The sequence below is a fragment of the Vulpes vulpes genome, chromosome 4 (genome assembly GCF_048418805.1).
Source record: "Vulpes vulpes isolate BD-2025 chromosome 4, VulVul3, whole genome shotgun sequence".
Lineage (NCBI taxonomy): Eukaryota > Metazoa > Chordata > Mammalia > Carnivora > Canidae > Vulpes > Vulpes vulpes.
The window spans coordinates 32629003-32642524 of NC_132783.1; the positions used below are offsets into that span (position 1 = coordinate 32629003).

The 13522-nt window shown below is 34.6% G+C and overlaps 1 protein-coding gene across 50 annotated transcripts in view; it reads right to left on the reverse strand.

The window, feature by feature from the left end:
• The window catches only part of ANK2 (ankyrin 2), a 543251-nt gene that overhangs the window by 153269 nt on the left and 376460 nt on the right, over positions 1-13522 (reverse strand). For all 50 annotated transcript variants that reach the window (XM_072755468.1, XM_072755436.1, XM_072755431.1 and 47 more), the window contains one exon: positions 12866-12964. In XM_072755468.1, coding sequence (XP_072611569.1) covers positions 12866-12964 — 99 coding nt within the window. The remainder of the gene's footprint in view (positions 1-12865; positions 12965-13522) is intronic.

A 13522-nucleotide genomic window follows, 5' to 3' on the forward strand; every position in this document is an offset into this window, starting at 1 on the left:
CCTTAGGCTGTTCCTTGGAAGAGTTCTGTTAAGTACAAATATGTCACAGAAAGAATCATCACGGAAAGAGAGAGAGGGTTCTTATCCTGGAAAATATATCTAATTAGAATCTGAGGTGGCAAGGTTGATTCACACTGCTCCTGAAAACTGTGCGACATATCCTCACTGAGACAGAGGCTGCCTTACTACAATCTAGAGGTATCCATAGCAATACTTTCCTTCAAAGTGTTCCACTTGAAAAAGTTGGGTGCAGAGTTCTTGATCTCAAAATAGAGAAGCTACAATTGGCACCTGAATCATTTTGAGGGAGGATGTCACCCCTCAAAGCTCACCATAAAAATACAGAAGTATGCCCTATACACTCTTTATTCTCCCATTATAAATTTTTAACGAAAATATTTTTTGTGGGATCCTGGGTGGCTCAGCGATTGAGGTCTGCCTTCCGCCCAGGGCGTGATCCTGGGGTCCCAGGATCAAGTCCCACATCGGGTTTCCTGCATGGAGCCTGTTTCTCCCTCTGCCTACGTCTCTGCCTCTCTCTGTGTGTCTGACAAATAAATAAATAGAATCTTTAAAAAAAATAAAATAAAATATTTTTTGATAGTCTCACCTGGATATATTGGCTTCAAAATGTACCCAGAAACAACCAACAAGGCTGACCTGTCAAATGTGTTTTCTGGAGCATGCCTACCCACAACAATTGTCATGCCTGTGAGCAAGTAATTATTATTATGCTTTCAAATTATGTTATTTAACATATCTAACTGCAAAAAAGGGATCAATCCTAGTTTGTGTTCTTTAGGTATTATCATTGCCATTGAACAGAATTCTTTTCTTTTGTAGCAAGTAAATATTTACTGAATCATGTAAGTACAGTTTTAGGTTGTTTAGATATAAGTACCTTTAAAGGCCTAAAATTAGAATGTCACCCATCAGTAGATAGTGCGACCCTCTCCTTATGTTAAAAACTGCACTATTTGAGAAAGCTTATCTTGTCTGAGATTGCTGATGGTATCTGATAGTTCAGACTCAGTTTCTAAATATAAAATTAGAAGGTGACAAAAATTGGTAAATGTTTATGAAAATCTATACTCTTTTAACAAGTTTCTCTGTAAATTGAAAAATTATGATAAATATTAGGAATGAGATAGTTTGGCCAAAAATTCCCTGCTTCTCATGGAAAGTAATACAATAAGAGACTGGGACTTGAAATATACTAAGAAAATGGGAGAGTAGCCTGGCTTAACAGTTGAAATAGAAAAAAATAAGGATTTTTCTAAATAAAAAATCCTTATCTTCAGCCTTCAAAATGCATTTTTCATGTGTATGAGGTAAAGAACACCTTTTTCCTTTATTAAATCATATTTAAGTAAATTTGTTAAATACTAATATTTGTTATATTTGTATAAGTAATATTTGTTAAATTTGTTAAAAACAGAAGTTATGTTAAAATAACAGAAAATAGAAAAATTAATTACTAGAAAACACAAAAGAAGTGATGATTTAAATTTGAATGTTTTAAGTACCAAAAGTTAATAAAGCAGAGATTTTGTTCCATCCCCTGTGGATAGAACAGTGCTATGGTATGTGTTCAATGAATATAGTAATTTTTCTTTCTTGCTGTTTGTAGCAAGTGCTTTTTCTAATCATTCAGATTCATGCCCTGTGTGCCAAACCTATATTATATCAAGGACAAGTTACATATTGCTAGTCACTAGAGATGAAATTTCTGTATAATCTTTTATCTACCACTACTTCTAGAACATAATGATTTCTCAGCTCCAATGGACAATCAACCAAAATAACAGTTTAATTAATTAAAAATTAATTTAACTTCTGCTCCAAACCATGTATTACTTACTCAACAATTTTATATAAACTATTATATCAAATAATTAAGAGAAAAACTATCATTTATATTACATTTATTATGTACCAGGCACTGTTCTAAGCACTTCACATGTATTAACCTATTTAATCTTCATATTTACCCCATGCAGTGAATATTAGTACCCCCATTTTACAGAAGGGGAAATGGAGTCACTGAGAGGTTAAGTAACAAGCCCAAGGTAACACAAATAGTAAGTGATAGGGCAGCCTGGGTAGCTCAGTGGTTTAGCACCGCCTTCAGCCCAGGGTGTGATCCTGGAGACCTGGGATCCAGTCCCACGTCAGGCTCCCTACATGGAGCCTGCTTCTCCCTCTGCCTGTGTCTCTGCCTCTCTCTCTGTTTCTCTCATGAATAAATAAATAAATTTTTTAAACAAACAAAAAAACAAATAATAAGTGATAGAGTAGGGCTCCTAATCACTATAAAGTCTCTCATGAAGTCTGTTTATCTATGCATGTAGTATTCCTGGATTACTTAAACATACTTTATTGCCTTTTCTTATTCTGGAGTGGAATTTTCCCTGCCTCTGTGTCTGTCTCTACCTAGAGATGTCCTCACCTTGTTCTCCTGAAAAGATGTGCTTTTGTTGATTTGCAATAATGGCAAGGTGTTATTCTACTGCTTAAATTTACTGCTATTCCTATCTTCAAGTCAATTTACATTATTTAAACTTAAAATTTTAAAGGGTTACAATTTAAAAAACTGTACCAAGTTATGTTCAGACAGATAGTTCATTAATGTCTTTTGATGACATCGTTGGTTCACATGTGTTTCAATTCCTAAAAATCCAAAAGTTTAAAGAGCTACTATTTGCAAATCAAAACATATGTACTTTCAGTATGATTTTGTGACCTTTTAAAATCATTAAACAAAAAGTATTTCCCAACACACCTGTGCATCAAAAATCTAATTTTATATAGAATATTTAAAGTCCTAATCTAACATTTTTAGATATGGAACTTACTACTTTGTCTTAGTATTAACTTTTTAAAAGAATAATTCATTTCAACTTTTAGGCTGAAGAAAATCTTAGCCAAAGACTGTGAAAGTCCAAGTCTGTGATGTGCATGGGATAAAATTAATGCTGACAGTAAGTAGGCTTTTAATAAATTTATGTAAAAACATCTTAATTTTTTTGCAGATTCTTTTGGGTTACCTAAACAATCACATATGCTATATAAAACATTTTTTCTTTTCTATTCATATTCTTATTTTGTTATATTGGCTAGAGCTCAAACACAATGTTGAATACTATCACTGGCTTTTCTTGTTACTGGCTTTAATGAGAATATTTTTAATATCTTATCATTCTAAATGTTTTTGCAGTAGTTTTTGTATATTTCTTCAAAAAGCAATCTGATATTCCTAGCTGGGTAACTTTATAAAGTTATTAAAAATAAAATTTAATCTTAATTTGAATACATCTTAAACACATCATTTAAAATAATATTAAAATACCAGGCACAAAAATATCTGTAGTAGAGAACTAAAATGACCCATAAAGTTATGATCATTAGTCCTGAAAAATGGTAACTGCCCAAATAAAAAATATAGAATGGAACTTTATATTGAAGGAAAACCAACCAGATCGATCAAGATCATCAGATGTTTCTTAAAAAGCAATTTAAAGTTGTTTCTCCACATCTTCAACTTGTACACTAGCTTCATTGATAGCTTGTTTTAACTAAGGCACGCTAATACTGTATTTTAGACACTTCAAAAATCTTTTTACTATTTTAAGTAAATGTAAATAATACATTTTTTATTTATGATATTCTATGTAGGGTTTTCTGCATTTGGAATTATCTCTGAAAGTGATTTTCAAAAATAATACTTGGTTAAATCCATATTTTGTTAGTTGTACTTCAATTTTCACCACCCAGAATATATATCTGAGATGAGAATTCTCATATTTTATCCATTAATCCAAACCTGCATATGTCTCTAGCTGATCAATGTCTATATTCTAAATATCCTCATTACTGAATTACTCTTAAACTATTAAATTACTATTGCAACTGTGTTTAAGATAATGCTATTTCAAACACCTGAATTGACAGTGTTCCAAAAAACATGTGAAAAAATCCTATCATAGCTGTAGATTTCATTTTTAGTAGCAACCTCTTAACCTACATCAAGAAACTGACTTTGTTGCCATCTCCTCTAGTGCCACAGGCAGCAGTGGCATACAGAGTGGCTGCTCTTGCACAAATGAGCTATCACTGAATCTACTAACAATGACATTCATTGAGTTCTTATGCCAGGCATTGTTCTAAGTGCTGTACATGGATTAACTAATTCAATTCTCATAACCACTATGAGGGAGGTTCTATTATGATGATGCCCCTTTTATAGTTCTTCAGACTGCACCAGGGTGATTTCAAAACCCAAATTTTATCTTTTTCTACCTCCCACCTCTACCTCATACTAGGCTTAGGATAAACATCTTAAAACAAAATCTTTAATATAGCTCACAGAGTCCCGCAGGATCTAATATTCTCTCTCAGCCTCATATATACCCTATTTCCCTTTCATGTTCCAGCTCCCAGATTTCTTTTAGGTTCTTGCCTGACTGTTTCATTTTCCCATAGCACATTGCATGTCCTCTTACCCCTGATTTTTATGTTAATTCCTTTTTTTAAGGGAACAGTTCCTGGGGGGCATTATGCTAAGTGAAATAAACAGACAGAGAAAGATAAATATTGCATGGTATCACTTATATGTGGAATCTATTTTTTTTAATTGAACTCACAGGAACAGAAAGTACAAAAATGGTTCTCAGGGAGTGGGGGGGGGTGAGAGAAATAGAGAGAGGCTGGTAAAAGTATACAAACTTTCAGTTATAAAATGAGTAAGTTCTGAGAATTTAACGTATAACCCAATGACTACTATGTAGTTGATAACACTATGCTGTACAATTGAAATTTGCTACAACAGGAGAACAAAAACGTTCTCATTTTAAAAAAAGAAAGAAGAGAGAGAGAGAGAAAGTGAATTAAAGGTAACATGTGAGGCCAGGAACATGTTAATTAACCTGGCCTCTTTTCACAACGCATACATATATCAAATCATCGCATTGTATACATCAAATGTACAATTTTATTTGTCAATCATACTTCACTGAAGCTGGAAAAAATAGGTTTAAAAAATAAAATTTATCTATGAGTTAAAAAATAAACAAACAGAAAGTAGTTCAGTCATCACTTCCTCAGGCCTCCCCCACTCCCAACTCCATCTTTGTATCTCTAGCAAGTATAAGTGAGCACATGTCAAATACCCAAATACCTTCTGAGTGAGGGAGGGAGAAGGTAGGGGAATGAATGCGTACTCCCACCAATTTTCTATTGGCAAGTTTTATTTAGCTTATTTAGTGTTATAACGTTTTCACATTTTTGTTCTGTTTTGTGATCTTTGCCTGGAAGGCTGGTTGCTTTGAGGTCTCCCTAGCATCTCAGTTGCTGTGGAGCTTAGACACTGTGCTGTGACATCTGAGGTAAGAAGCAGACTGCTGCTATACTATTTTAACTGTCACCAGAGTTGCTTATCCTCCATTTTAACTCTGAAGGATAGAAAAAGAAGCGTCTTCTGTATGAAATGTGAGCTCTATTTCTATTAAGAGAAATGCAGAGCTATCTCAGACATTTTATTCTTCTCCCTACAAGTCTTACCTTTCTACAAATGCAGTTTCTTTAAAATGCAATAATAGTGGGCACAGATAGGCTTCTGAAGTGATAAATAAATGGGACATCTACCACAGATTTAGATTCAATGATATTTATGTCTTATTTCCATCAAGTTTCAGGACAAACTGACAACTAGTTTTCAGTCATTTCGCACTACCTGTGGCCAGATAAATGAACATAAAGACAAAATATACATGTATTAATTTTATTTCAAAAATGGAAAATTGCTTTATTTTATTAAAAATGAAAATATGATTATGTCTCTTCAGATGTGTGTATGTGTGTATGAACAGACTACTACTTTTAATGTTGAAATTCTACTAGAATAGGAGATAATCCATTTTACATAAAATTTTAAAGATCTCAATTCTCATTATTTCTCTAAATATATCAGAGAATAGGGAATTGGAGAAAGTACACTTCCTTTGTTTAACTTGGATGCTGAGGAACACAGATGCACTTACAAACGTATAATCACCCAGTAACCTGATTTTCAGTCAAGAAGGCTCTGTAACACAAACATGATTAGACTTTATTTTATTAGCTTTTAGTATCCTAAGTTCTTTCTTATCCCCAGTCAAATGCAAGTACATGCCTCTTAACTTCAGAGAATTGTTACAATAATTTCCTTAATTTTTAAAAAAGAATTTACTTATTTGACAGAGAGGGAGAGAAAGCACAAGCAGGGGGAGTGGCAGGCAGAGGGAGAGGGAGAAGCAGGCTCCCTGCTGAGCACAGAGACTGATGTGGGGCTGAATCCCAGGACCCTGGGATCATGACCTGAGCCCAAGGCAGACACTTAACCAACTGAGCCGCCCGGGTGCCCAATAATTTTCTTAATTAAAATAGCCAAGAACCTTATTAAGAAAGAACCATATGCATGTATTTGGAGGAAAAAATGCTGAAAACAAAACAATTTTTTAAATCTGTAATCCTAGATCCCATTTTATACAGTGTGTGTGTGTGTGTGTGTGTGTGTGTGTGTGTGTGTGTGTGACAGAACAGAATGTTCCATTACGAGTTTTTGTTTTGAGAGCCTGGGATGGCTCCATGGCCATATGGAAGCAATTCAGTGTAATGGGCATGCTGGCCAACTGTGTAGGTTTTCTTCCTCTTCACAGCCCAATTCAAATTATTTGTGACAATGGGTGAGGGCCAGTGAAGAAAAAACTATTGGAAGCTATACCTGGCAAGACATTTATCATTGCATATAGTGGGCATATGCACTCCTAAAATTCTGGGGGTGTAATTAATGGTAATGTAATCTTGCAACTGGCGTGAATGGTCATGGGTTAAAAATCTAAAAGCTAATAAAATAAAGTCTAATCATATTTGTGTTACAAATAGAAAAGCCTTCTTTTTGGAATGAAATTTCCAGGATTGAAAGAACAAAGAGTAATGAACATAAGAAAAGATGATTCAAGAAAAATAGAAAAATTTTTTTAGTAAAATATGATATGAAGAGGAACACCTCGGTGGCTCAGAGGTTGAATATCTATCTACCTTTGGCTCAGGGTATGATCCCGGAGTCCCAGGATTGGGTCCTACATCGGGCTCCCCGCAAGGAGCCTACCTCTCCCTCTGTCTATGTCTCTGCCTCTCTCTCTGTCTCTCATGAATAAATAAATAAGATCTTTAAAAAATATATGGTATAAAGAATACCAAGTCAGAATATTTTATTTGTACTCACCAATAAAATAAGATGAAAAGAAAACAAAACTGTTTCTGGAGTCCTCATGATACTGAAACATAAGGAATTCCAAGAAAAAGTAGAAATATGCAGACATTGATACAAAAAAAATGAATCAAAAAGACATCACAAACTAAACTTCAGAAAGTATACTTAAGTCTACCACTGTGTTAAGAACCATGTTTGGTAAAAGAACACTCCAGGAGAATGGATGGCTGAGTGAAAAAGTCCCAACTGTGGATAGGTGTCCCAGTGTACATGAATCCCTTTTACTTGCAAATACCTAGCTTTTGTGGAATGCTTTTAGTTATTCCCAGCATCTGAGCAATTAGACCTGGAAAGAATGGATAGCCTCTAAGCCAGGGACCTGGCTCTTGTGGGAGGTTAAGTAATGTCATGAACCTCCCCAGAAGAGGCAGAAATTGTACAGAAAGCTTAAAAGTAAACAGTGAAGTATACAGAAGATTATTGGAAGGAAGGTGTCCATTTCAAATGGTCCTGGATTTGCAACTCCATCACTAATGTGTTATAAGACCTGAGATTCCTGCTGGTGTCTCAATTTTCCTTATGTCCAAAACGAGAGTAATTATTGCCAATTCACATCATTGTAAAGATAAAATGAGATTAAATAATAAAAAGTACACTTTAAAATTGAGAGGCTGAGTGTAAGGTATTACTATAGGATTGCAATTAAAAAAAAAAAAGGATTGCAATTTTGTGGCATCTAGACTCTATTCTAACCTATGCTTAGCATCCTGAACACATTCTTCCACATACTTCTTAAAGAGTCTTGTGGGACTTTCTGGCCCACCCTTTCTCCTAATGAAATCTCATTTTCCTTTCACTACCAGGGAACTCAAACATCCCAGGCCCCACTGTATAAGGTAAAAAACCTTATACAGTTGACCACAGGTTTTACTGTACCCACATTCCACAATTTCACTTAGTTTCTGCTGCATGGAGATATTACATATTCTAGAAGCCAGTGTGCTCTTTAAATTATTATAGTCAAATATGCATCACATAAACCAGCTTGTTATGTAAAAACAAAACAGTAAATAGATATTTTTAAAGTAACTTTTTATTACAAGAGACAATTTTAATGATTTTACATAAGAAAATATAATAAAAATCTAAAGGAAAAATACCCTTGTGTGAGAAACAAAAAGTCACATTTTGTTGTAGAGAAAATTAAACGGGAAATTTCTCAGGTCAAATTTCCTTGGCAGCAACAACAAAATCTCTTAGTGTTTTGAACATTTTTGCAGAGCTATAGCATTTATAGTTCACAAAAAATACTAAAGGGAAAATTTTCACCTTAAATCTTTTGCATGGAGGCTACCTCAGGAAAATCTACTTACCTAGACCTTAATAGGGTTTGGGCCAGAAGAAAAAAAGAATTATAAAAGCTGTTCTGTGGAGTCTGTAGTGAACATAGAACTGTTATGGGAGCTATAAGAAGGAGCTTTGCCCAGGGATAAAGATTATGAGCGAGTAAATGCATCATCTTTGTCTCAGTCTGTCATCGATAAGGACAGAGTAAATGAAGATGCAGACATAATGTACACAATTTACTAGATATAGTGCCTGGCAGTCAGTATTATTTATTGTACTATTATTAACATCTACTGCTAAGAATGATTGGAATATACAACAAAGCTTATTGTTAGACATGCATATGTGTGCAAGGTATTATGTCAAATCCTAAAAATATAAAGAAATGTGAGAAAAAATATCTGCTCCCAAGAAATTTACCACCTTGCAGAAACTGTATATATATATATATATATATATGTATATATATATATATATATATATACACACATTACAAAAAATAAACCTCATGAGATAGGCAAATATCAATGGGTAAAAAGTGCTACAAAAATTTAAAGGAACACATCCTTTAAATCCTGAGAGTCTTTTTAAAATTTTTTTCAAAATTTCTTTTATAATATATAATTGGAATGATTTCTTTTTAAATCGTATCTCTGGGGCATTTCGGTGGCTCAGTTGGTTAAATGTCCGACCCTTGGTTTTGGCTCAGGTCACGATCTCAGGGTCCTGTGTGAGATCCAGCCCCATGATGGGCTCCACCCTGCCCTACCTCACACTCGGGTACTCTCTCTCTAAAATAAATAAGTAAAATCTTTTAAAAATAAATAAAAATAAAAGTTGCATCCCTGAGTCTAATAGGCTTATAGATCATAAAAGTGACAAATGAATGGCAGTACCAATAGCCAGAAGTAAGTAATAGCATCCAGCATTACTTAGGTAGGACAGTTTAGAAGATGTTAATATGACTACTAAAGCTTGTCTGAAAGTACCTGTGTTTTCAGAAAGCAAGGAACCATACTCAAGGCAAATAGCATTCCTCCAACCACTCTAATTTGACTTTCAGCCGCATTATTCTACGAAAAAGGCTCTCACTTAGGTCTGAATGAGATCTCCATGCCACCAAATCCAGGAGAGCAAAGAACCAAGCCAGAGAGCTACACTGTCTGAGCAATATTTAAAATCATACCAAGAACGGACTCAGTGGAGACCCCACTGCCACCACTGATGAGCACAGAAACTTAAACACTGGTGGATGGTTATTACACTGATCACATAATTCTAGTTAAAATACTTAAATTGGTTCTGCTGGCATCCTGGAAGTCTTCATGATTAAGGACACCGACTACCATAATCGGCACTGTGTCATGTGAAGGTAAGCCTCACATGGATTTTATAGTTTAGGTAAAGAATGCAGAAAAATCCACAGATGTATACCTCTCCATAACCTATGAGCCCTGTAAATACTTCTGAACATTTATTCCTTGGAGCTTTTCAGAGAGATTTTATCTTCTTAATTCAACAATAACCTTAGTGGTCCATTTCCAAATAACTCAGAAGTTTGTCAAAGGCTAATTATTAGGCAGATATCAACGTTCCTATAGTAACAGACTATCCTGCATTTGCCTTGCATTGTGTTCTTGGAAAGATATTGTATAGAAGGTGCAATTTGAGTCTAACTCAGAATTTATCTTGAGCATTTGGCATTCCTATGCCACTTTTCTGATTCTCAAAAGGAAATGACTATCTACCATGAGCATGGTCCTACCCATCGACCTGAAGTCCGCTGTCACCATGTAAGAAATCTGTACCTTAAATAAGATAAGACTAATGAGAATGAGGTATGAAGGACTCATATCCTCTCTCATGGCCCTTGAAACCATACCTTTCGGATTTGTTCACACATAGGAACAAAATAATCAACCTCTTTTATATAAATTCCTGTATTTTAATTTCAATCATTAAGTTATACTTTAAATAATAGTAATTTTTGTTAATAGGTAGTGAAAGCCACCCAAATTCAATATAATAAATAATGTCATGGGGCTTATTGAATCACTTAATCATTTAGAAAAACATCCTAAATTTTATTTATTAATTTTTCTCATTCTAAAACTTTCTCACAAAATAAAATCAGAATTCCCTACAATATGAATCTTCAATTGAGCTCATTAAGTATAACACAAATAAAGATTATTTTAATCTCTTAATGACAATACAAATCTTCCTGTAGGATCTATTATAATCTGGTGTGATTATGACTATAAAGAATGGGCTCATTGACTCTTGAAAGCAATTACCAATTAAATTGTTTGAGCCTGCTCTTCTTGAAAAATCCCCAAAGCATATAAATTTCCAATAATCACAGTATAATAATTGCTATAACTTTTAACAAGCATTTATCTTGCAGTATTTGCTACCTGTCAACTTTTATGAAATCACAATGTTCAACTGATCATTCTGAGAAAAGTAACTAAGTGCTTTTTATAGATACTAACAGCCCTAACAGCGTGTGAACTTTCCATTAAAAGAAACCTCCTATGGGCAATTGCACTTGACCAGGCTTTCATTTCCACACATCTTAAGTACACAAACTATTGATTTATGCACGTTGTTAAATCCATACTAGGTGAATCTCACTGCAAGGTTCTTATGCCCAGTTTTCTCTTACATTCTCTAAAGCAGTGGTTCGCAAAGTGTTCCTGAACCAGCAGTGTCAGCGTTACATGAGAACTTGTGAGGAATGAAAATTCTCAGGTCCCATTCCAGAACTCAATCAGAAACTCTGAGGCTGGGGCTAGAATCATGTGTTTCAACAAACCCTGCAGGTGATTAAGATGCCAGCTAAAGTTTGAGAACTTTAGCTCTAGAGCAACAAGATGTTCTCCTGCTATCATAAAGGAAAGGTGTTAAGCCCTTACTTTAGAGCAGAAGATTTTGTCAAATCCTGTCACTAGACCCAAGATGCCATTATACTTTATAGACTATATGGGAATTCTTTACAGATGGTACCATTTTTAAAATGTTTTTCATTTAATAAGATTTTAGAATATGGCATATTCTCAATCAATGTGAAAGTAGAGATATGTTATTTGGGTATTAAAAGAAAATTTGGGTTTTAAAAGAAAAATGTGGTTATTTAAAACAGTATGCTATTCCAAAAATAAAAATAAATAATGTCTGTCATAATTTCAACAGGTTCTTCCATATAATCAGTCAAAGAAAATAGGGCTGATTCCAACTTTTGCCCTATAGTATTTTCTGGGTCCAGCACTTGTTCCATTTATGCCCTAGAGTTCCATTTCTACCATGTCTGCATGATGAATGAATGAACAAAATCAGTAGAACTATTCCTACACAAAGGCCTTCAAAAGCAAGCTGGTAAGATTATCCCAAAGAACAGATAGAGAGGAACTGGTTTATTTTGCCAGTAGTCCCCATGGCATGGCCTGTGATATAAAGAAGACTAGAAACTTTTAAAAAGAGAGAAAATAAATGGATTTATAAAGATATGCACCTCAGTTTCTACATAGATACAGGATACCAAGAGTAAAGCTTTGGGCAAAGCAATAGTTTTCACTCAAGAAATCAGGATCTACTTTATTGTTATTATATGCATCATAGGCTGTGGGTCACGAATTTTCCTGTTTCCTTCAGGAGTTTTGTAAAGTCCATATTTGGGGTGTGAGGTAATTAGTGTGATTCCCACTCCATAGCAGATTTCCTACTGGAATGCTAATCTTCTGAGAATTTTTAAAACTTAAGGAGAGAAAATACTTTTATAGCGCAACGCAGAACTTTCATGAATAATTCATATTTCACAGATGTCACTGTCATTCTGGAAAGAAACCACTTTATATTCTTTTTTAATGCACTTAAAGCAAATGAGAGACCACAGTTGTCAAATTTTCAGTTATATTAAGAGGGAGATCATGATACATCAAAAAAATAAGAAATACCACAGCATGAGTTAATAAAATAATTGGCTGAAATAAATAACAGAAAATATTTATAGTAAACTTATCTACCCAACTGGCTAACCCCATTAAATCAGTTTCACATAGTTGTTCTAATTTGAATTCATTTGGGGCACCTGAGTGGCTCAGTGGTTGAGCATCAATCCCATACTGGGCTCCCAAGAGGGAGCCTGCTTCTCCCTCTGCCTTTGTCTCTGCCTCTCTCTGTGTGTCTCTCATGAATACATAAATAAGATCTTTTTAAAAAAATAATTTGAATTCATTTACACAAGAGAAAATCTTAATGTAATACCTGAGACTGAGCGTTAATATTGGCTCCTTCCTTAACAAGAACTTTGACAACTTCCGCTTGTCCAGCCAAAGACGCAATGTGAAGAGCAGTGTTTCCCTTCTGTTTCGGAGAAACAAAATAGAAAATCTTAGAGGTTTCCAAACTTTGTAGAAATCAAATGTACAGGCATTTTCAATTTTGCTAATTACTTCAAGTGGTTAAAGCCTGTCATTCTATCAGGATAGTGGCCTACATCGGGAAGGGATAATTGTCTGCCATCAAAACACTGAGCCTCCCATATAGTGTTTTCCTTTTCTAGCCTTCATAATTCTGGTGAGGTGTTTAAGAACATAGAAAGACTGATTTCTTATTGAATCAAATTTGGGATTTGTGTGCACGTGCAGATGTGTGACAATTTATTGCCTATAGTAAACTTGTATTTTAATTTTTCTTTGCAATTGCCAGAGAGCTTTTGGTTTTGTTTTTAAATTTCCACTAGAATTGCTGAATATCATGAGCAGGGAGGGCCTGTCTACATTTAGGCAATTATGCATGCATGAGGTGTTAGAAATCCAGGTTACCTGGCCATATTCCTAACTTATTCCAGCATTCTTTTTGTGTATCCCTGATCAAAATAATCTCCAGCTGGAGGCTAGAGGGCCTGCAGCCTCTCTGCTT